This window comes from Oncorhynchus mykiss, chromosome 4 (genome assembly GCF_057628025.1).
Source record: "Oncorhynchus mykiss isolate SJ-2025 chromosome 4, ASM5762802v1, whole genome shotgun sequence".
Lineage (NCBI taxonomy): Eukaryota > Metazoa > Chordata > Actinopteri > Salmoniformes > Salmonidae > Oncorhynchus > Oncorhynchus mykiss.
In genome coordinates, this window is record NC_143025.1 from 32645942 (window position 1) to 32669024 (window position 23083).

General features: G+C 40.5%; 3 protein-coding genes across 8 annotated transcripts in view; all 3 read left to right on the forward strand.

Moving 5' to 3' along the window:
- LOC110521701 (regulator of G protein signaling 21) overlaps positions 1-1657 on the forward strand; it is a 61466-nt gene extending 59809 nt beyond the window's left edge. For all 3 annotated transcript variants that reach the window (XM_090231875.1, XM_021599483.3, XM_036969302.2), the window contains one exon: positions 59-1657. In XM_090231875.1, the coding sequence (XP_090088001.1) occupies positions 59-235 (177 nt within the window). In that variant the 3' untranslated portion in view covers positions 236-1657. The remainder of the gene's footprint in view (positions 1-58) is intronic.
- An 8027-nt stretch (positions 1658-9684) lies between these two features.
- Positions 9685-12625, forward strand: si:ch211-117l17.6 (regulator of G protein signaling 4). 3 transcript variants are annotated; one of them, XM_021599484.3, is made up of 5 exons: positions 9950-10174; positions 10277-10372; positions 10490-10545; positions 10651-10817; positions 11251-12625. In XM_021599484.3, the coding sequence occupies exons 1-5, from the start codon at positions 10098-10100 to the stop codon at positions 11428-11430; spliced, it is 576 nt and encodes a 191-aa protein (XP_021455159.1). In that variant the 5' UTR covers positions 9950-10097; the 3' UTR covers positions 11431-12625. The 3 variants fall into 3 exon arrangements, with proteins under 3 accessions (XP_090088003.1, XP_021455159.1, XP_090088002.1); XM_090231876.1 differs by having other exon boundaries at positions 9973-10174; positions 10495-10545; XM_090231877.1 differs by lacking the exon at positions 10490-10545 and having other exon boundaries at positions 9685-10174.
- Positions 12626-13520: 895 nt separating this feature from the next.
- LOC110521703 (regulator of G protein signaling 21) lies at positions 13521-17654 on the forward strand. 2 transcript variants are annotated; one of them, XM_021599487.3, is made up of 5 exons: positions 13521-15077; positions 15420-15479; positions 15806-15870; positions 16046-16212; positions 16458-17654. In XM_021599487.3, exons 1-5 carry the CDS (start codon positions 14992-14994, stop codon positions 16644-16646), a joined length of 567 nt encoding a protein of 188 aa, XP_021455162.1. In that variant the 5' UTR covers positions 13521-14991; the 3' UTR covers positions 16647-17654. The 2 variants fall into 2 exon arrangements, with proteins under 2 accessions (XP_021455162.1, XP_021455161.1); XM_021599486.3 differs by having other exon boundaries at positions 15809-15870.
- The last annotated feature ends 5429 nt before the right edge of the window (positions 17655-23083 follow it).

The following is a 23083-nucleotide window of genomic DNA, read 5'->3' on the forward strand; positions in this document are numbered from 1 at the left end:
TCTCTGTCCAACATAATGGTTTCACAAAGACAATGTTTCATTCATTACTCAATTCCAGATAAACATCGACTGTGAGACCAGGCAGGAGATTACAAACAGCATGTCTCAGCCGACCCTGAGCTGCTTCGACAAGGCACAGAGAGTGATATACAAGCTGATGAAAAAGGACAGTTATCCCAGATTCCTGAAATCTGAAATCTATCAGGCTCTTTTTGAACCATCAGACGCCAGCTGAGGTTCCAGGACCAGGTGAAGAATAATACCTGTCTACAACCATCAGACTGTGGGCTGACAGTGATTCAACTCTCTCTTCTCTAACTACCTGTCCATGTTAGTTCAGCGTGGTTTAACTTTGGGCTGGAGCACAAAACACAGGGCTCTCTCTAATGATAATTCATCATCTAGCTTAGTGGCTCCCAATCGTGTTCTATTATTGTAAGGCGGGATAATCTATCCTTATAAAAATGCTACAATTATAGATATGATTAAACATTTTATACTATAAATACTTTATTTACAGTGTTATGTATTATGTATGTTTTATAACTTGTATTATTTTTTACAAGGTTAGTATTATCCATTGGTTATCCATTGATTGTTACTTTGCACATGAGCTGTAATTATTTATGGTATTTTCCCGCTGTCTATGTAAATTAGGATACTGTATGTCAGACTTGCCATTAATGTACAAGACAACATTTATGTTGATTTGTTCATTTCTGTGTTTTTGTCTATGACAGGAATTCAACAGGCCAACCAATACAATTTTGTGTGTGTGTGTGTGTGTGTGCATTTGTGTGTGTGCATGTGTAATTGCAACTCAAAAGGCCAAGCCAACACAATCAGTGCAGCATCAACTGAGGTCATAGTCTCTGTCTCTCAGTCATACCCTCATGGTGTTCCTCTTTATCTCTCATAACCAGACCAAACCCAAACATTCTGATCCCTAGGCCACCAGGCCAATGGGCCATCGTTTGAAACATCTCTCTCTCTCTTTCTCCCCCTCTGCTTCTCCCTTCTGTTTTCACACATTGCACAACGTGATTTCATGTTGTCTACATTAATCTAATATAGTGCTATGTCTAACACCAGTCCAGGTGTATAGTCTCTCCTCAGCAGGAGTCTATGTACTGTAGAAGCACCACACTATAACACCCATGACATTCCCCTTTTTGCACACAGACCCCCTGCAAGGATACACACCTGGTGTCTTCCACTAGTAAATGTGGATACATGCAAGTGTAGCATGTACAAACCTGCTCTGGGATACAATATCATGCTCACTTGAGTTACACATCAATGTTCTCTCAGTGAGTTACACATGCATGCATGCACCCACACACAAATGGGACTTTAATTGTGTTTCTGGCCAAATCTACTGCATGTGTTGCTGGTATACATCACTCTCTGCAGGAGGCTGTATCATGCTGAGAGGAAACAGCAAGGAATACTGAGACTTAACACAGTCTGTTAAGTCCTGGACTGTAGTCTTATTACTGTCACTATGTCTTCCTCTCTCCAAAAGCTGTGGCAGTTTTTAGTATACTTTTCCATTCATATCAACAAATCTAATCACTGTTCCAGCTGTATGTGCACATGGACATCTTTCCAATTGGTCATAATACATTAAAGCCCTGTCTCCACAACGCTGTCTGAATCAGATGTACTGTAATCATTAGCTCTGGGATGGGATGTGGATTTCTGTTTTACAGATGGATGAAAGTAAGTAGAGTTAGGATTAGTATGTGCAATAGTGTTGCCTTTCCAGGAACACATTGAGAGAATTTGATGCTGATGTTTCTGCCAAAAGGCAGGAGGTTCAACAATGTGACCAATTTGTTACTGTCTGTCTGAGTGTGTGTGTGTGTGTGTGTGTGTGTGTGTGTGTGTGTGTGTGTGTGTGTGTGTGTGTGTGTGTGTGTGTGTGTGTGTGTGTGTGCGTGTGCGTGTGCGTGTGTGTGTGTGTGTTTCTGTCTCACTACAGAGGACTGGAAAGTTCTCCAACCAAGACAGCATCTGACATTTGGGATATGAAACTTGAAGACAGTGTTAATAAGACAGTAGGGTGATGAATCTGAGATGAGACCTGTAACACAGCATTAAATCAACATAATACTCCGCCAGGCAGGGCTACAGCAGGGATTTAGGAGTCTGCCTCTACCAAACATACTATTACATTCAAATAATCTGTTCCTCTGTCTTCCTCTGTCTCCTTTTCCTGGGATGACAATACAAATGTGCCTGAACCAATACAACGATTCTCAAAGCCATATAAACACAATAATAGGACAGGGCATTGTTTGGGCCTAAAGAAAATACAATAACACTGCATTCTGTATCTGGAAACAAAGAAACCTTACTTCAAGTTCCAAGTTTATCGTGAATTCATGTCCGGTAGCCTAGCTCAAGTTGGCATTACACAGAAAAACACTTTTCTGTGTTTATTCCTTTATACCCTGCTTATGTACACAACATCGAGCAGGTAGGGACAGACAACAACATTGTGTGTGAAATCTCACAACATGACTAGAGGCTTCATGCCATCCAAACCACAGATCCCTCTGGATTGGAAGAGGGCTGGGGACATTGGGAACAAGTATAGTTTTGAAATGCTCTCTACCATCTCTCTCGGTGTGTGTGTGTGTGTGTGTGCGTGTGTGTGTGAAGGACGAACGCCCTCCTGCCTATCTGTGAGAAGGCAGCAATCTTATTCCATTCCGTCACTATTCTGATGGACCCCTGTGAGGACTGGGTGCTGAGTTGGGAGGCAGGCAGGGAGGGGAGGGAGGTGGCATGGCCCCAGCAGGCAGGACTACTCTGGGCTGCAGAGGAGGAGATTACTCCCTAGGACTTTGTGTCTGGCAAAGTAGCTCACGGAGGAAGGGAGATTAGGTGTCTGGGACTCTGCTGAGTCCCACAAATTGTCCCTGGTCCTGACTGGGGAAGGTTTCTTTCACAGTTTAGCTCCTGTAGTACAGCTTCCAGCAACCTAAAACCAAGCTTTAAAGGTTTAGAAATGGGTTTCCTACATTATCTGGGAATGTACCTTATCCCAGGGGTTGGAACCGGTTCAGGGAACAGAACAGAAAACCGGAGAATAACAACATTTTTAAAGGAACAGAAATGTTATTTTAAAACCATGAAACCGGTTAATACCATTATTTTACATTCCAGGCATTTTTTTTCTAGTCCCACAACAAAACACAACAAAGCGCCTATATGCAAAGCCTTCACTCACTCAAGCAGAAACTTATTCCAGTGTCTGCCTGCAAGCTGATGTTTTTTTTCCTGTGCGTATTTAGGCTACCTGCCCCTCCCCACTCCGAGGCATACGCTACTGTACTGATGTTACAAGCTTGATTCAGAAGACAGGGAGAATGATATTTAATTAGCTTGAGAAGAATGGATTTACTTTTTCAATGCTAGTTAAGGATACTATAGGTCTAGTTATCACGTTTCAAGTTGGATTTATTAACTACAAATGGGTAAGACGTGTTTTTAAGTCCGGTGCTGTTCTGCACAAACAAGCTTGTTAGCTAGCTAGCTCAAAGGACATTCAAAGTTCCTCTATATAAGCCGCTCCTCCTTGGACCTAATTCATATAATGCATGGCATAACACGATAACCAGCACTTCAAGCCTCCTCCCCAACCCTCTCTGGCTCTCTCCCCCACCCACAAGATTTCATTCGCATCTTGCGCCATAGGCTACACTTGACTATCCATCACGCATGTAAATAACTAGCTTGTCTGCTCTATCCGCACTGATTGATGAAGTAATTTAATAAGCTAAATGTAAAAAATGGTTGATTTCACAGGCTAAAAAAAAGGAACAGAAAATAACAATCTAAACTGTTCTGTTCAGAACAAAAGTGATTGGAAAGTCATTTTGGTTCCAACCCCTGCCTTATCCCAAGTTCTTTCTGAACACCCCAGTCTGAACACATGCTTGTGCTCACACACACACCAACCTCACCTCTGATTCCCTCACTGCATACGCTGTTTGCAGGTTTGTTTGGTCAGTGAGTATCTGAGGAAAGTTAGATTAGATTTTTGTCTATTTTTGTGAATCATATGTTCTCTGTTCTCAGCAGTACGCTGCTACTGAATGTACAGTGCATCTCTCTGTTTCTTATTAAGTCCACTAGATGGCAACAAAGACAACATTGCAAGTGCACGTTTCTGCCCTGTTACAAGCAGCAACAATTTATCTTATGTTTCAAACTAATCTAAAGTCAAGTTTCAAAGACAAATTCAACTTCATGACCAAATAAATCATGGAACAACTTAAATTTAGATTCTTGTCCTAAACATTGAACATTGTATCTTTGAATAATGCCATTGCATAAACTTATTTCACTTATGTGAACAAGTAATTAGTCTCTTGCAACCACGTCAAATAGACACACATGAGGATTTGGATTTCGTAATGCCTGAGCTGGTTTTTCTCTGAGGGGATTTCAGAAACCACACAATGTGAAACTGTCAGTCTGACTTCTGCCTGAAGCCCCTGTGTTTCCTTGGATGCCAAGCCGTTTCACTTCCACCTCAGTTCAGAGGAAGTCTGCGAGGGTTTCAATAAATTACTTGCAACACAGACTCCCACACTGTCCTCAGAGCTGTGGAGAATGGTGCCCCTCATTCCAACACTCTGAAGCCCTGACAATGGATGCCAGCTCTCTAGCACCCCCTACACACTCATACGCACATGCACGTGCACAGGCACACACTTTTAGCTTCCTATTTCCTCATGCACCACTCCCTCTTTTCCAATTTCTAGGTTAGATGCCAGTTATTATCAAATGTTTGCCGCCAACCCATACTTGGAATCAAATTGAATGAAGTTGAGCATTAAGAAACCCATGCATGTTCAACTCAATAGACAGGAGTTGTACTGAAACCAAGCCCAACTGGTTTCTGCTTCTGTTGTCTCCAGCTCTGTGAGACAGGATATCACTCTCTCCTGAAAGGCAAGTTCAGGCAAATTATGTGAGAGATCAGTCCCCTCATCCTCTCAGCTTTCGCTCCGAGGCTGCTTCTCAATAGTCTTAACTTCATTCCTTTCCCCTTCTCCTTTCCTCTATATGTACTGCCATCTCTGAAACTGAAAGCAAATTATTAGCTGACATCCACCATATTGCTTTCACTCCACCAGGTTTCCGATTGCAGGTAAAGGAAAGAAGGAGGACAGGAAGCCACTTTAGACTATTGAGATGCACCTACAGTGTCCTGCATCACAAAACTGTAATTACCTCAACTATCCTAGGTGTGTACGTCATGAGAGGCAGCAGAATAGGAAGTGTGTGCTTGTCCACATGTCCACACACGACAATAAAGCATCAGCAGCACACAGTCATTTTAATGTTGCTTTGCGTAGTTCGACAATATAATTGGCACCCCTTAGATGAGATTGTCCTTGACATATTTGCACATTTTCCCAATATAGCTACAATGCTTATCTGATAATAGGGCTCTTCATATTGTCTACTGTACCTCCATGTTGTAACACAATAGTAGTCTGCCCTCCTGTTCTAACACTATGTAAATAGTTATTATTGTAAAGAGAATTTGTTTGCTAAATACGAGGTGCCAATGCACTGCAACAATTCCTGATAGTTGGTCAGATATTATTGACAACAGTAAGAACCTCTCAAGAATCAAAATAACTCAGAACTGAGGCAAGACAGTCTTCTTTCTGTTTGTTTGGAATATTGAAATACTGAATTTCACAATTTATGCTATGTTGCTAAAATGAGTTAAAATCAGTAGCACTTTTGCAATAGGGATTGCCAAAAAAAGTGTAATTGGAGGAAATAAATGGTTACATTGACATCCTGAGGCGTTAGTTCACTCATGAGTGTGAGAAAAGTTGTGTTTGCAGTCATATCAGAGGTGGATAGGTGCAAGTGGATTTGAGTGCATTCTATGTAAACCAAAATAACATTTTATCAACCACATCTAGGACCTCTTTCTTGGTACCACACCATCTCATTATCATTGAATTACCACTAAATTAAATTAGCCAGCTGTTTAAAGAGCTTCTAATTGGAGTCATAGGCTGAGGCTCCACTTCAGAGAGAGAGAGAGAGAGAGAGATAGGAAGAGGGTTAGCTGCTCATTGAGGGTCTTTCTTTCCTGGCAGATACAATGGCACAGCATAGTTCCGCTGTACATTTAGGAATGTCCCATCAGCTTTCACAAGTAAGATCATTCCCATCAGCGTTTAACATTGAGGTCATAGACTACAAATATAAATAATGGTGATTTTAGTGACAATTAGTTGTGATAATTAACCTTCATAAGGGAAGTAAATAATTCAATGAAGAAGATGTTGACTTTGAATGTAAAATAATCTAAACATTTGACTGAAGTCCAAGTGAGGGTAAAAATACAGATGGACCCATTTACAGCATTAATCATTTACTTTCAATCCTGTTTGCTTTGTCAACATGTCCCAATGTCTGCATCCTATGACGCAACATCATGACTGACTGGTCGATACACATCCTGTGATGAAATAATAACAACTTGTAGCTCCACCCTTCAGACCTCACAGACACTACAATACAGTGTTCTTTCCTCCTATAGAATTCCGGTGTGTCTGCAGGCATTTGTTCCAGCACAGCACTAACACCCGAGTCAGCGAATAAAGGGGTTGTTCATTAGTTGATTATATGTTGATTACTGATTGATTGATCCATTTAGCTTGAGTACAATGCTCCATATGTTGGTGGCCTCCTTCCCATCCTCAACTTCAGTTCCATTACATACACCTGGACAAAGAGAGTGAATGGAAATAGAATAATGTCAGAACTAACAGGGGAAAGCACAATTACTTCTGTTTCGTTAAATCACATCAATAGACCTTGGATGAGCATCTGGATCACCCACAGTGATCTTTTCCACCCTGCTACCCAATCTTCAAAATTAAGCACCTGCTATTATAGCTCCTAAACTGATTTGATTTGGAAAAAAACAAACAAAAAAACACACAGTCTTTGTATATTGTATATTGAACAAAAATATGAAAGCAACATGTAAATGTGTTGGTCCCATGTTTCATGAGCTGAAATAAAAGATCCCAGAAGATATGCACAGAACGCTTACTTCACTCAAGTTTAATGCACACATTTGTTTACATCCCTGTTAGTGAGCGTTTCTTCTTTGCCAAGATAATCAATCCACCTGACAGGTGTGGCGTATCAAGAAGCTGATTAAATTGTGCAGGGGACAATAAAAGGTCACTCTAAAATGTGTGGTTTTGTCACACAACACAATGCCACAGATGTCTTATGTTTTAAGGGAGCATGCAATGCTGACTGCAGGAATGTCCACCAGAGCTGTTGCTAAAGAATTGAATGTTCATTTCTCTACCGTAAGCGTTTTGGAGAATTTGGCCTCACAACCGCAGACCACGTGTAACCTCTCCAGCCCAGGACACATCCGGCTTCTTCACCTGCGGGATCATCTGAAACCAACCACCCAGATAGCTGATGAAATGTGGGTTTGTATAGCCAAAGAATTTCTGCGCAAACTGTCAGAAACCACCACAGGGAAGCTCATCTATGTGCTCGTAGTCCTCACTGCAGTTCGGCATTGTAACTGAGTTCAGTGGGCAAATGCTCACCTTCAATGGCCACTGGCATGTGTGCTCTTCACGGATGAATCCCGGTTTCAACTGTACCGGGTAGATGGCAGAAAGCCTGTATGGCGTCGTGTGGACGAGCAGTTTGCTGATGTAAATGTTGTGAACAGAGTGCCCCATGGCATTTGAATGCACCGAGATACCATGACAAGAACCTGAGGACCATTGTCGTGCCATTAATCCGCTGCCATCACCTCATGTTTCAGCATAATAATGCACAGCCCCATGTCGCAAGGATCTGTACACAATTCCTGGAAACTGAAAATGTCCCAGTTCTTCCATGTCCTGCATACTCACCAGACATGTCACCCATGTTTGGGATGCTCTGGATGGACGTGTACGACAGTGTGTTCCGGTTCCCGCCAATATCCAGCAACTTCGCACACCCATTGAAGAGGAGTGGGACAACATTCCACAGGCCACCATCAACATCCTGATCAACTCTATGAGAAGGAGATGTGTCGCGCTGCATGAGGCCAGCGTCCTGGAGTCGCCTCTTCACTGTTGACGTTGAGATGGTGTTTTGCAGGTACTATTTAATAAACCTGCCAGTTGAGGACTTGTGAGCCGTCTGTTTCTCAAACTAAACACTCTAATGTACTTGTCCTCTTGCTCAGTTGTGCACCGGGGCCTCCCACTCCTCTGTCTATTCTGGTTAGAGCCAGTTTGCGCTGTTGTGTGAAGGGAGTAGTACACAGCACTGTACGAGATCTTCAGTGTCTTGGCAATTTCTCACGTGGAATGGCCTTCATTTCTCAGAACAAGAATAGACTGGCGAGTTTCAGAAGAAAGTTATTTGTTTCTGGCCATTTTTAGCCTGTAATTTAACCCACAAATGCTGATACTCCAGATACTCAAGTCTAAAGAAGGCCAGTTTTATTACTTCTTTAATCAGGACAACAGTTTTCAGCTGTGCTAACATAATTGCACAACGGATTTCTACTACTACTATCAATTACCCTTTTAAAATGATACATTTGGATTAGCTAACACAACATGCCATTGGAACACAGTGATGGTTGCTGATAATGGGCCTCTGTACATCTATGTAGATATTCCAATCTGCCATTTCCAGTTACAATAGTCATTTACAACATTAAAATGTTTACACTGTATTTCTGATCAATTTGATGTTATTTTAATGGACAATTTTTTTACACTTTTTTTTTCAAAAACAAGGACATTTCTAAGTGACCACAAACTTTTGAATGGTAGTGTACATCTAATTGAAGAATGTGTGTACAACAAACTATTCCATAATTAGATCAACAGTTAAATGGAGTAACAAGTAATCCATAAAAAAACGTGTAATGGAATTATCACTCCATTAATAACCCTATTATTACATTATTGATGCAAAAGTTACAAAAATCACCACAAAAGGTCACATCTATGTGAGTATATTAACTCTTACCACCTGGGGTTCTATCTTTCCATTTCCACAACCACAAACTGCATGACATTACAAGTCTTGGTGTGTGTGTGTGTGTGTGTGTGTGTGTGTGTGTGTGTGTGTGTGTGTGTGTGTGTGTGTGTGTGTGTGTGTGTGTGTGTGTGTGTGTGTGTGTGTGTGTGTGTGTGCGTGCGTGTGTGTGAATAGGACTGGCCACCCCTCCGAGCCTGGTTCCTCTCTAGGTTTCTTCCTATTTTCCAGCCTTTCTAAGGAGTTTTTCTTAGCCACCGTTCTTCTACATCTGCATTGCTTGCTGTTTGGGGTTTTAGTGTGGGTTGCTGTATAAGCACTTTGTGACATCTGCTGATGTAAAAAAGTGCTAGAAATGCATAACTACATTTGATTGAATGAATGAATGAATGAATGAATGAGTGAGTGATGAGTGAATGAGCTTGTGTGTGTGTGTGTGTGTGCGTGCGTCTGCCTGCATGCGTGTTATACGCACAACAGTGTAACTAACGCCTACCCATTCAGATATTTGAGAGGAAATATATTGCCATGCCTCCTTTCCCCATTACATATTATTTGCCCTCTTATGTCATTTCCCTTTATACTATTCACAGTAAATGAAAGATGTTCTCAGAAAATAGTGAAAGAGTGTGGCTGTGAGTAAACACTGAAGATTATATTAAGGTGGGCAGACAGACACTTCTCTCTTAACAACTGCTCCTTAACATGCAATGTCTTCAGAGGGAATTATTATTGTGTTTAATCTATAAGATGTGTCTTAGGAATTATTTGTAAAAAAAAAAAAAGGGAAAAATTTGTAATAGGAATTTTACAGGAATGTAATATCCATGAGTCAAAGACGTTGCGTCCTAGGGGAGTTTCGGTAAGCGGTGCCAAGGCATCTAGGGGCCTGCACCAGCACACCGCATACATCACCATAACACACCTCTCTTGAGATGATAAATACCTGCCCAGGATGGGCCTGGAATGTTTACTAAGACCGTACGGTCTACATCTAATTCCTAGGAGGAATCGCTGTCAATTATGTGAAGATGCCCAAACTTTTATTTTCAAAGATTCGGATCTATGAATTGAAGGATATACCGCAAAATAGAACACAGAGAAGAAGGTAAGTTAAATTATCTATCTAGGAAAGGGACCTTTATAGGCAGTTCATGATACATTTCTGCTATCATAATAGATTGGATGATAATACATACTACTTCCACAGGATCGATATCCTTCTAAGCAGAAAAAGACAGAAAAAAGACATCCAGTGTATTCTGGCACAAAAGATAAATGATGAGTCCTTTTCTACAAAAATCAAGTAAGTACGGCAACAGTGGAGACTATTTCATAACAATAACATGTCAAATAGTTTTCTTAGTAATATTTACCCATATAATCCCCCCCCCCCCCCCACATTTTTTTCAATCTTTTTAAGTCTAGAGGACAATAGAGGAATCCAGCCAACTCTTGAGACCTTGTTGAAGGACGAAAGTAATGACAACTGTTTTAACTATGTTGGCCCAGAGTACATTCATTATCATCAATAGTACAGTCTGATTAGACCACCTTCTGACTTTAGCATTAATAATCCCCCAGGGTGCCTTGCAGCCTTCCGAGCCTTCCTGCGGTCCGAATTCAGTGAGGAGAATATTGAATTTTGGCTAGCATGCAGAGACTACAGAAAGACCATCTCACCGGCTGACCTGTTCTGGAAAGCAACAGAGATCTACCAGGAGTTCCTCCATCCCCAGGCCCAGAGAGAGGTCAGTTAGTCAGGCTATGCATCAGCATTCACCTTGGCAGTATCTGGATACAGTTATCCAAAATACTAACATAATATAAGCTAAAGTAGCAGATATAGCTATAATTCCTAGGGTGTGACTATGTAATTCCATGTACTTTGCTGATGTGGGAAATGGACTATTTCAAATATAACTTAGCCTATCACTAGAACAATTTGACAAGCACTGAAACTTTCTGATGTGATAAAATCCCTCCTTCAAAAATACAGATAACAACCTGTTGGGACAAGATATGATTTCAACAAGCTCACGTAGTGAATAAATGGATTGGCAAGCTTAGGGTGGAAAGGTGACCATATTGCTCAGCTCAGGCTTTTCATAACATTAGCTTCACAAATGTGCGTAGAACTTTCCCTTGGCACTCATTGTAATGGTTTGTGTTTTCCCCCTACAGATCAACGTTGACCACCACATCCACGAGAAGATCAAAAGGTCCATGAAAGCCCCTGCTCTATGCTGCTTTGACGAGGCAGTGAGACATGTGTACAAACTGATGGAGAGCGACTCGTATTCCAGGTTCCTCAGGTCAGATGCCTACCTGGGGCTCAGACGCAAAGCCAGGACCTTCTGGTAGAGGTTACGGGTCAAGAGTTTGTGAATCAAAATTCACCAAGTCCAAACAAGGAGGATTCCAAACGAGTCATGGAAACATGAGACTTTAGATCCTGAGGATAGAACTGAAAGATCCCCACAGGAAGTGACACATAATGACCACAGGAAATTAATTATGAGTTGGAGAAGAAGAAAAAATGAGTATAAAGTATGGAGAAGCATTGAGTGTTAGAGATGAGTGATGTGTGGTGATGAGTAGTGTCAATGATTCAGAGTGCTAAACAGTACATTTATTCAAACATCTAGACTGACTGATGCATCAAAAGTGGCGTTGGTGTAAAAATAAATTGTGTATAGGGAATCGTTTTAGGTAAGAACAGAAGGTACAGAATGTCTAAATGGAAGGACTTACATTACAAATGGTTACAGAAATGAGTTACGTATGGTTACAGAAATGAGTTACGTATGGTTACAGAAATGAGTTACGTATGGTTACAGAAATGAGTTACGTATGGTTACAGAAATGAGTTACGTATGGTTACAGAAATGAGTTACGTATGGTTACAGAAATGAGTTACGTATGGTTACAGAAATGAGTTACGTATGGTTACAGAAATGAGTTACATATGGTTACAGAAATGAGTTACGTATGGTTACAGAAATGAGTTACGTATGGTTACAGAAATGAGTTACGTATGGTTACAGAAATGAGTTACGTATGGTTACAGAAATGAGTTACGTATGGTTACAGAAATGAGTTACGTATGGTTACAGAAATGAGTTACATATGGTTACAGAAATGAGTTACGTATGGTTACAGAAATGAGTTACGTATGGTTACAGAAATGAGTTACGTATGGTTACAGAAATGAGTTACGTATGGTTACAGAAATGAGTTACGTATGGTTACAGAAATGAGTTACGTATGGTTACAGAAATGAGTTACGTATGGTTACAGAAATGCAGCACTAAAAGGCTTTTAAGTATTCCATTCAAGTGTTATTTGTTTTGGCAAAGACAAAAATCAGTTTTTTCATTTCATGCTTATTTGACACCCATGATATGGATCTGTCAGCAATATGAAACATGAATATGTAACGGTTCTCTTGTGGTGAAGTAGAGGCGGACCAAAATGCAGCGTGGTTTCTTTGATTCATGTTTAATAACAAAAAGATAAACACGAACACTACAAAACAATAAACGTGGAAAACCAAAAACAGCCCTGTCTGGTGCAAAACACAGAGACAGGAACAATCACCCACAAACACACAGTGAAACCCAGGCTACCTAAATATGGTTCCCAATCAGAGATAATGACTAACACCTGCCTCTGATTGAGAACCATATCAGGCCAGACATAGAAATAGACAAACAAGACATCCAACATAGAATGCCCACTCAGATCACACCCTGACCAACCAAAACATAGAAACATACAAAGCAAACTATGGTCAGGGTGTGACAGAATAACTGTTATTCATTTAACTCTTAATACTAATATAGCATGGATGGACCCTGTCAGTTTAAATATACAGTATACTTCCATAAGTCAGGATGTTGACGTTGTCAGAGTGAAGGGTTATCTTTAATTTGTCCTGTGACACTGAGTAATCGCGTGTGGTCGGTGGGCAGGGAAAATCGGAGAAAATGATTTTCCACAGCCTGCTGACTGTAAGTCTGTTGTGATCACATGTCAGCTGTCTCAGCTAATTGCCCAGAGCCAGCCCAGCGACTATGTATTGAAGCTGGAAAAAAATTGCCCTGTCACCGTTGACCCCACTCTATAGATGGCTCTATTTCTCAAAGTTGTCTCTTAAAAAGGTAATCTGGATGGCTCTAAGAATAACTGTGAGTTTGACCCAGAAACTCCCACCAGTGGATTGGAGTCAGTGGATGCTCTGATGCATGTCAAATTGGCCTGAATGTGTCCCCTTGTTAGGGAAGTAATCTCATCACCAAGGAACAACTGTTCTGTGATGACTTTTAGCATCAGCATGGCGCACTATGGACAAATGTCTGGAGGCTAGCACAGCATGATCTTCAATTGAGCATTGCACAATAATTATGAGAAGAACTCAATGTTATTACTACATACAAGGTTATAAATAGACCACAGGAAGAGTAGCTGCTGCTTCAGCAACAGCTAATGGGGATCCTAATAAAATACTAAATACCTAAAGCAGTCTTCAAAGGGAATGTTTTATGTGAGAGTTGATATGTTCAAAGAGGACTATTAGGTAGAGGGAAGACCAGACAATGGCAACTTCTATTGCAATTTTTTTGCTCGGTAAGTCAATAGTATGGTATAATATATTCAATTAAACAACATTTTGTTAAATAAATTTAAAAAAGGGAAGGGGGAGTTGGCATGAAGGGATATTCTTGCTCGATGACAGGGATCTCACCCCTCTTGCCTCACGACAACATCACACCACTTTGTCCTTCACAGTCTGACGCTGTTTTCCTTTGTCCCAAACGGTTGCCATGACAGCTGAGGGGAAGTGAGTAATGTGCAATGTATTTCTGATACTGTCTGAGTTACTCAATACCGTCACGCAGGAACTTCTAGAATGGATACTGTTCATATTGGTGTAAAGCAGAAGTAGAAAGGAGATTCAGCAACTCTTGGAGGACAATGTTATTCAAAAAAAATGTTTAAAGCATATTTATGGTGTCAACCACACAGGTGATTGTGGTTTGTTCGTTTAAACCTCAGGTCAGTTTTTACTGTATGATGTAAAGGTCGTTGTGTGGAATTGAGGGCACAAGGCAGATTAACTGTAAGTGGACATGTTTTGGTGTCACTTGGTTGTGCTTGACTGCTTGTGGCCATCTTTGGGTAAGTTGAGGAGAACCACATCAGTTACTGTGCGGAATGACAACGGACAGGTCATTGGACATTGCTGCCTAAAGTCACATTGGCCATGAGGTGTCTCTGATATGACTCTGGCTAATGTATGCAAAGACTATAAACCCACAATCTGCAAACTGAACAACTGACTGTCTATATTGGATTTAATCATCATATCATTTAAGTAAAGACACACCTTGCCGCTGGATACAGTATAAGAAATTAAACATCCCAATGACATTTCAACAGGGTACCGAAACACACACCAAGCGAAGGTCATGATTTGCCTATCACTGTCACTGTCTCTGTCATTTGCATCTTAGCAGCCCAGACCAAAAAATATTGTGGACATAAAGAGCACACTTTGAACGAGGAGCAGTTAGGCTGCCTGGAAAACCAGACCAAGAGAGAGAGAGAAAGCGAGAGAGAGAGAGAGAGAGAGAGAGAGAGGGGTATCCATAGAGAGAGACGAGAGAGAGGGAGAGAGAGCATGACACAGAGAGAGGTTGAAAGAGAGTGTCGCAAAAAGACAGAGAGCGCATGTCACAGAGAGAGAGAGATAGAGAGAGAGCGTAGGGGCTTCCTCTCTTGCCACGGTTCACTGGTCTGAGTCTGTGTTTCACCTTCCAGCCCTGCATATAAAGGCCTGAGGTGGAGGGAGACCCCACTATACAGAGAGTGATTCACCCCAGCATGAGCAGCAGCAGGGGACAGAGAGTGTGGGGTTAAAACATGCCCAGCCTAATCATCACAGAGACACTGATACAAACACAGCACTTCAATATGGAGCAGGACGACAGGAGGAGGAACAAGAACTTGTGAGTGTAGCTTATAGCTTTTTTATACTCTCAACAGCTGGCGATTTTGGAAAATGTATTGTGGAGCTTATGTATATTTTGTCAATATTAGGCTATATATTCAATGTACTCTCGTAATACTATGGATGTGTCATATACTTTCTAAATACCAAAATGCTTGTACAAATACTTTAGCGTCATACTACATACTTTAGGCCACACATTGTATATAAACACTGCATATGTTTTACTAAACCTGTGAATACCTTCAACCAAGATACTACATACTGAGATGTCCTTATACAGCAATGGAATAAGTTGTTTTATGAGATGATCATGACCGTTCTTTTTTTCTCTCCATAGGGGAAAGAACTTTATGTGCCGACTGCAATGCATGTTCTCACATTCACCCACCTCTGAGAGGTAAGGATTCTTACCCTTTCTTACTCTGTTACTCTGTGTTGATCCTAATGGTTATTATTATTATATTATTTGAAATATGTATTGTATTGTTCAAAATCAAATACCACATATGTTGTAGTGTCCATCTGTGGTAGTGTGTGTGAATTCAAATGAAACTTCAGAAAGCAGGCACGCACATAGGCACACACACACGCACCCATGTGCGGCTATAATTGTTTCCTAATTATGTTGGTTCTATGTGCCCTTTTGCCCTCACATCAAATACCAGTTTTATTTTTACCCAGATTTGATTCTAGTTGAGTAATCACCACACATTTTCTTCCTAGCAGGCTAAGTTTAGAAGATACCCAACAATGGTCTCAGTCACTGGAGAGACTCCTCGAGTCTAAATGTGAGTTTCACTTTATCAGACGATCAAAATAGTTCAAGATAAATAGCTAAATTAGATCAAATATCTAACTGAAAACAGCCAGATAGAAATGTTGTACAAAAACAGCACGTGTTTCCAGGCTTGGGGCTGTATCTTTGTTTCATGTCTTGGTATGTTTTTATATTCTTCCCCACAGATGGACTGGCGACCTTCAGAACCTTTCTGAAGTCTGAATTCAGCGATGAGAACATTGAGTTCTGGCTGACGTGTGAGGAGTACAAGAAAATCAAGTCTTCATTCAGAATGTCATCGAAGGCCAAAAAAATCTATGAGCATTTCATAAAGGCTGAGGCTCCTAAAGAGGTACGACTGTTATAGTACAGTATATATTACAGTACATGGCTACATGCTAGAGATTCAAATAGCTGCAGTGACATTTCTACAGAAAGCAACCCTGCATTTGAACTCTTTGTAACCTCATTGATGTTTCAATGTATTTCATCAACATCATCTGGTTAATAAACCCCCCTCAAATGTTTATTTCCAAACATGCTATATGAAATCCATCTGTACTTTGTAAATCTAAATGAATCTTGCTCTTGTTCCAGATAAACATTGACTACCACACGAGGGAGCAGATCAAGAGGGCCGTGAAGAATCCTACACTCCAGTGCTTTGACGATGCCCAGAAGATTGTCTATGGGCTGATGGAGAGAGACTCGTACCCTCGCTTCCTGCGCTCAGACATTTACCGATCCCTCCTGGATTCCCTCGCCGCTGACGCCGTCAAGGGCTAATAGGAGCGGATTAGACGAGGAGAACGTGACAACAGAAACTGGAATGTTTGGGATTCTACAGGATGGAAGGCTGACCAAGCATAGAGAGACTGACAGGCCTGTGTCCCTACGAACCGTGGTCGCCACAACACAAGACCACACCCTAAAACACTGCAAGTGGGATTCGCCCAGAGAAAAAGAAAGACAGAAAGACAGAAGGAAAGGCAGAGAGGATATGAGGAATGCTACAGCGCTGCGATTGCACTGGATGCTGCTGTCTTATCTGTAACTCTGGGAGTGACATCATATCATAGGTGATTAGATCGTCTTTGACAGTGATCACCGAGTGAATGACGATCGAACTGAAACACAACGTCAGCAACCATGCAGTCCCCACTCAACCGGAGATGCTTCCTGTCCTAAAAAGATGGAGAAGAGAGTGTATGTGTGTTTGTGTGTGTGTTTGTGTGTGAGTGTATGTGCGCAACAGGATGCCTATGATACTGTGATAAGATAGGAGATGCAAGGTGGACTTTCACTAGCAATACTAAAGTACGTGGTCTGGAGTGAAACAAAGGAGAGAGCACGCATACAATGGATACCGGCCCAAAATACTATACTATCCTTAATAATATTCACATTTCGTCTCTAAATTCAAACCAGTTTTTCAAAAGGTGGTTGAATCTTTAGATTTGCAAGGCAGTTAAAGACTTCTTACACTGTCTATCATTGAATGATTACCCATTTAGAAGTAGAGGTTAAGTTGTCTGAGTGCAATTGTAGACAGAAGGGTAGCCTATGTCCCACTTTGTATAATGAACTTTGAACTCCTACTTCTCTGATGCAGAATATGTTTTGATTGCTTACAAAGAAAGCACAAAACAATGTTGATAAATTAAGATTAGAATGTTGTACTATTTATTACACAGTCACTGTTAGGATGCTGACTTTTGCAATGCTTGTAAAAATGTTCACGATTAGATTATTAAATTATATTAAATTAAATTATTAAATTATTTGCAAACAAAATATTTATTGTCAATCACTCTCTTCTGGCTTATTCTCAATTAACAACTAAATTAAAAAACAACATTTCACTTTGCGGTTGCTCCTGTATGTGTAAGCCCTTATATCTACTAGGCTAGCATATGGAATTGATTTAAGACAGTCATAAAGTTTATAATTTAATTTAATTTTGGACCCCTGTAGGCATACTATATATACAGTGCCAGTCAAAGTTTGGACACACCTACTCATTCCAGGGTTTAATTTTGTATTTATTTTTTACTATTTTCTACATTGTAGAATAATAGTGAAGACATCAAAACTATGAAATAACACATATGGAATCAATAGTGCTGTTAAGAAGATAGAGCAACATTTTATTATGGACATACAGTAGCAGTCAAAAGTTTGAACACACCTACTCATTCAAGGATTTTTCTTTATGTTTACTATTTTCTCTTTTTTTATGTCTCTCAGATATAGGAAACCTCGAAACCTTGTCCTTATGATAGATTTTTTTGACTGTCTTGTTTTGCCATGTACAAATGTGTTATTCCATGCATTTCTATAGGCAAAAAAAACTAAATCCCAACGTTTTTGGGACCCATGTTTGGTCACTTTATTCGTGGCACATTTTATTCATGGCACATTTTACCCTCTATTAACTTTTTGCACATTTTACACCCCGGTACTGGTTTACCTTGAGATGAATCCCCTGAATCGTGTGTGTCGTAGACCAGAACACCTGCTCTACGAGGTGAATGTCTCCTTTTTTCATATTGGTGACATTCGTTTGTAGCTCCAAAGGTTCGGTCTGGACAGTCGCTTTTGTGATCTCTTCAAAATGAAGTGGTCCTCAACAGAGACTTCAGACGACTGCAGTACAGCTTGTGGATGCCAAACAACCGACACTGTAGTATTCGTGAGTCTCATCTTTCGATGGTGGTGACTTATTAGTTTTTGTCTCACACAGTTTGGGTTTTACAGACAATTTCGTGACAATTGTCCTGTCCGAATCTTCTCATGTGAAAAAGGCCGCTTCAGATGCCCATTTTATGGAATAGGCACAAAGAAGGGATTGAGCCGCAGCCATTACAAGAAACGGTAAGTCTCTAACCTGAACACATGGGGAGCTATTCAATATTCAAAATTACGTCACCGTGTGATCCTTGGGAGCATCATACGATTATAGGGGGTGCTTTAACCCTAAAAGTCTCTAGATCATAGCAAAAATGGGCTTTTCATTATTTATCTGACTTTCATTTATCTACATTAGACTCACTATGAAATATTTTACCATTTTCTTTTCCGGACAACCAGGGCTTCAAGTAAAACACAAAACATTTTGACATGAACAATTGCATTCATGAGTTTAATTGATAAATGTACATTTAAAAAAGAACCAAAGAAAAAATGTATTCATATGAATGCTGTAAGTACAGAAATAGTATACTCATTGGAAAATGAATATCCAACTAGTCAGTGATATTTGTGTGAAATTTGGAGTGTGACAGCACTATGTCCTTGGATTTCATATGATCTTCTATGTAGAAGAACCCCTTACCTTCTAACAACTATTATGTCACTTTTCATAGATAGCTTTTAATCGTTTGTAGCTCAAACCGTGTCCTTTTTACTGGGCCCCTTCAGGATCACCCTTGTCTCACAAACACAGCTCGGGCTCAGTCCCCCTTAATCACACAGACGAATGGTTGGTATCAATGGATGCAAAAGAAATAGATGAAACCATTGGTATAACCTGGAAGTATGTAACACACAATGTTTTAAAGGGGTTAGAAGTACAAAACACACATGGTGGGACTGTAGGAGTTCAAGTTCACAGCTCAGTACAGATGAAATGGCTCAAGATTCCATGATTTCTTACTACAATGTTTAACCAGCGAAACATAAGTATAACATAACCATTCCATGAAAAGTGGTATACAATTACAATTGTGTGGCAATAGTATTAACAAATTAATGACACGTGATAAATTTGATCCCTTGACACACCTTATTCAAAGATATACATGGGAAGTAGTGAGAGGGCTATGACCACAAAGAAAATCACATGACAGCATGATGAGTTTGAGTACACCTGATGGTCTTGAATGTACAAAAATAATATTTTTCAATAACAAGATACGCTACATTACCAAAACTATGTGGACAGCTGCTTGTCGAACATCTCATTCCAAAATCATCGGCATTTTTTTTTTTTTTTTTTTTTTTTTTACCTTTATTTTACTAGGCAAGTCAGTTAAGAACAAATTCTTATTTTCAATGACGGCCTAGGAACAGTGGGTTAACTGCCTGTTCAGGGGCAGAACGACAGATTTGTACCTTGTCAGCTCGGGGATTTGAACTTGCAACCTTTCGGTTACTAGTCCAACACTCTAACCACTAGGCTACGCTGCCGCCCCAAATTAATATGGCATTAATATGGATTTGGTCCCCCCTTTGCTGCCTTAACAGCATCCACTCTTCTGGAAAGGTTTTCCACTAGATGTTGGAACAACATCTGCAGGGACTTGCTTCCATTCAGCCACAAGAGCATTAGTGAGGTCGTCCATCGGACTGCCAGATGGTGACGCATGACTCATCACTCCAGAGAACACGTTTCCACTGCTCCAGAGTCCAATGGCGGCGAGCTTTACACCACTCCAGCCGACGCTTGGCATTGCACATGGTGAACTTAGGCTTGTGTGCGGCTGCTCGGCCATCGAAACCGATTTCATGAAGCTCCCGATGAACAGTTCTTGTGCTGACGTTGCTTCCAGAGGCAGTTTGGAACTCGGTAGTGAGAGTTGTAACTGAAAGCAGACTTTGCAGTCCATTTCTGTGAGCCTCTGTGGCCTACCACTTTGTGGCTGAGTCGTTGTTGCTCCGAGACCTTTCCACTTCACAATAGCAGCACTTACAGTTGACTGGGGCGGCTCTAGCAGGGCAGAAATTTGACGAACTGACTTGTTGGAAAGGTGACATCCTTTGATGGTGCCACGTTGAAAGTCACTGAGCTCTTCAGTAAGGCCATTCTAGTGGCAATGTTTGGATATAGAGATTGCAAGGCTGTGTGCTTAATTTTATATAACTATCACCATGGGTGTGGCTGAAATAGCCAAATTCACTCATTGAATGGGTGTCCACATACTTCTGTAAATATAGTGTGTCTCTTCATCATTGTGGTTAGATGTTCCTTCATGCTTTTGTTTTTCATGCTTTTGTTATTTATTTGAAAGACACATCTGCTCTCTTATTTCTACAGTGTTTTTTCTACAAAAAGGGAAGGTGTGAGTTTCAGTTTAATGACAAGGGGGTTTATGAGAAGTAATGTGTTATTACAGTAAATTGAAAGTTAAATAAACCATATGTGGCAAGAGACTATGATCCTTGAGATATTAAGAACCATGACGTTGCAGATTAAGGTGTTTCATCATCTCAATGACAGTGGGCCCTCCTCATCTGACAAAGACCTTCATGGCTGTTTCTCTCTGCTGTATGTTACAAACAAGGTCTCTGTGCATGATGAATTCTCCATTTGTCAGCATTTATACTGTCCAAGGTATGGCCCTCACCTATGTTCCTCGCCAACTGTTTCAGAGGCCCTCATGTAAACTACTTTAAAAAAGTCCAAAAACACGTTGTTATTTTGCATTGCTTGAAGTGGTTTGGAATGTGTTTAAAGGGTTTTAAGTGATCATTGTGCTCCATCCCATGCATTGCACATTACGACCACTGCCGTGTTTGCCAAGTTTTACAGTACACAGTTGCTTTAAAGCATTTTGAATGTTATATCGTTTTTGTGCATCGCTGTGTGAGGTTATATCGATTCCCTAGGTCAATTCATGTTTTCATGTGTATCTGAGTTACTGGCATTCAAGCAGTCAGAAATCCGTCCGGTATTGGGTAGCACCGTGACAAAGTCACTCTCCCTACACTGGAAGTTAATAGGAATATGACTTTTAGATCACGAAAAAAATCTATCATACATGTCAGATTTCAATACTGGTCGCATCGATGGCATAACTCAAGAGGATGTCTTCTCTCAAAATGAGCCATTGATAATATTTTTGTGATATTCGTACCTTGAGAAATGTGTCATTTAATGGAGGGTCTAGCACATTTTCCCTATTTGTCTGCCTCTTTAGTCCTGTGTACATTGCAATGAACGCATAATGCCCTACCCAGCAGACTGTTGACCAATCGCGTTCACGTTGTCATGCTGCGTCAAGCAGTTGCTAAACTAATCTTAACGCAATCCCTTCTCAATGTCAGTGTATATTGTATGTTGAGAAATGTGCCTATTTTCCTTAAAAGTATATCATGTCACGTTTCCAAAGCTATACGATATTACAAATAGTAAGTTAATTATCTCACATCTCAGAATTATATTTTCTATTTATGTACTTCTTGTTGATGAAATTCGTACTAATGTTAGGTTTTTGAACTAGCGCCCAATAGACTCCCATTCACTCCTTGAAGGACAGTGCTCCTTGTGCCAGAATCGACCAGAATGCACCGCTCGGACCATTGATGTAGCCTGTGCAACATTTCCCATCTCCTCAAAAGTACTGAATATCTTCCGTTGCGAGTAATTTGAAGAACGTCACTTTTATTTTCCCTCAGAAACAACACAACAAAACACGCACATGCTGCAGGAGCACAACTTGTACTTTCGGACTCTGGGATGCTTAGGAATCCTGTCGGGGACAAAATATGGTTCAGTGCTGGGAATTACCTGCTACTACTACGTAAAGCTTTTTGGAAGCAATAGTCTAGGTGGAAACTTGGCTCTGCTCCCTATTCTCTTCTGAACAATCCGATGCTTACACACTGTCTGCACATCATAATAAACAGAACAGACCAGCCCCCTCTCTGTTTTTTGGTCCTCAGCAGGCCTGGTGATTTACCTGCTAGTGCCAATTCACAATGAGAATCACGACAGAGATGCAGACGTACTGTACTAATAATGATCTAGTACAAAAATACCAAAGTGTTGGATGCATGGCCTCTGCTCAAATTTAGTCAAAGAAGGATGGATGAATAGAAGCTGTGAGAGTTGACCCACTCATACAGTATTAGGAAGGATTATGTACATGTCACAGTCATTTGAAGGAAAACAGACCCCTCACCAAAATCAAAATGGCAGTCAAACAAATCAACAGGGATGTGGTTTCTTAATGTGGCTAATGGCTTTCATCTGATCAGTTGAGTACATTATGCCTGGGCAGGATAATATGTGCTTTCAGAAGGTATTCACACCCGTTTACTTTTTCCACATTTTGTTGTGTTACAAAGTGGGATTAAAATAGATTCAATTGTCATTTTTTTGTCAACGTTCTACACAAAATGTTATTGAAAAATAAATCACTAATATATTTTGATTAGATAAGTATTCAACCCCCTGAGTCAAAACATGTTATTATCACCTTTGGCAGTGATTACAGCTGTGA

Excerpts from the sequence above, each read along its gene's own strand:
- LOC110521703 (XM_021599487.3), top strand. The coding sequence starts at position 14,992 with ATGCCCAGCCTAATCATCACAGAGACACTGATACAAACACAGCACTTC. Across the intron at positions 15,480-15,805 it reads CATTCACCCACCTCTGAGAG|CAGGCTAAGTTTAGAAGATA; the intron begins GTAAGGATTCTT and ends TTTTCTTCCTAG. Across the intron at positions 15,871-16,045 it reads GAGACTCCTCGAGTCTAAAT|ATGGACTGGCGACCTTCAGA; the intron begins GTGAGTTTCACT and ends TCTTCCCCACAG.
- si:ch211-117l17.6 (XM_021599484.3), top strand. The coding sequence starts at position 10,098 with ATGCCCAAACTTTTATTTTCAAAGATTCGGATCTATGAATTGAAGGAT. Across the intron at positions 10,373-10,489 it reads TCCTTTTCTACAAAAATCAA|TCTAGAGGACAATAGAGGAA; the intron begins GTAAGTACGGCA and ends AATCTTTTTAAG. Across the intron at positions 10,546-10,650 it reads GACCTTGTTGAAGGACGAAA|GGTGCCTTGCAGCCTTCCGA; the intron begins GTAATGACAACT and ends ATAATCCCCCAG.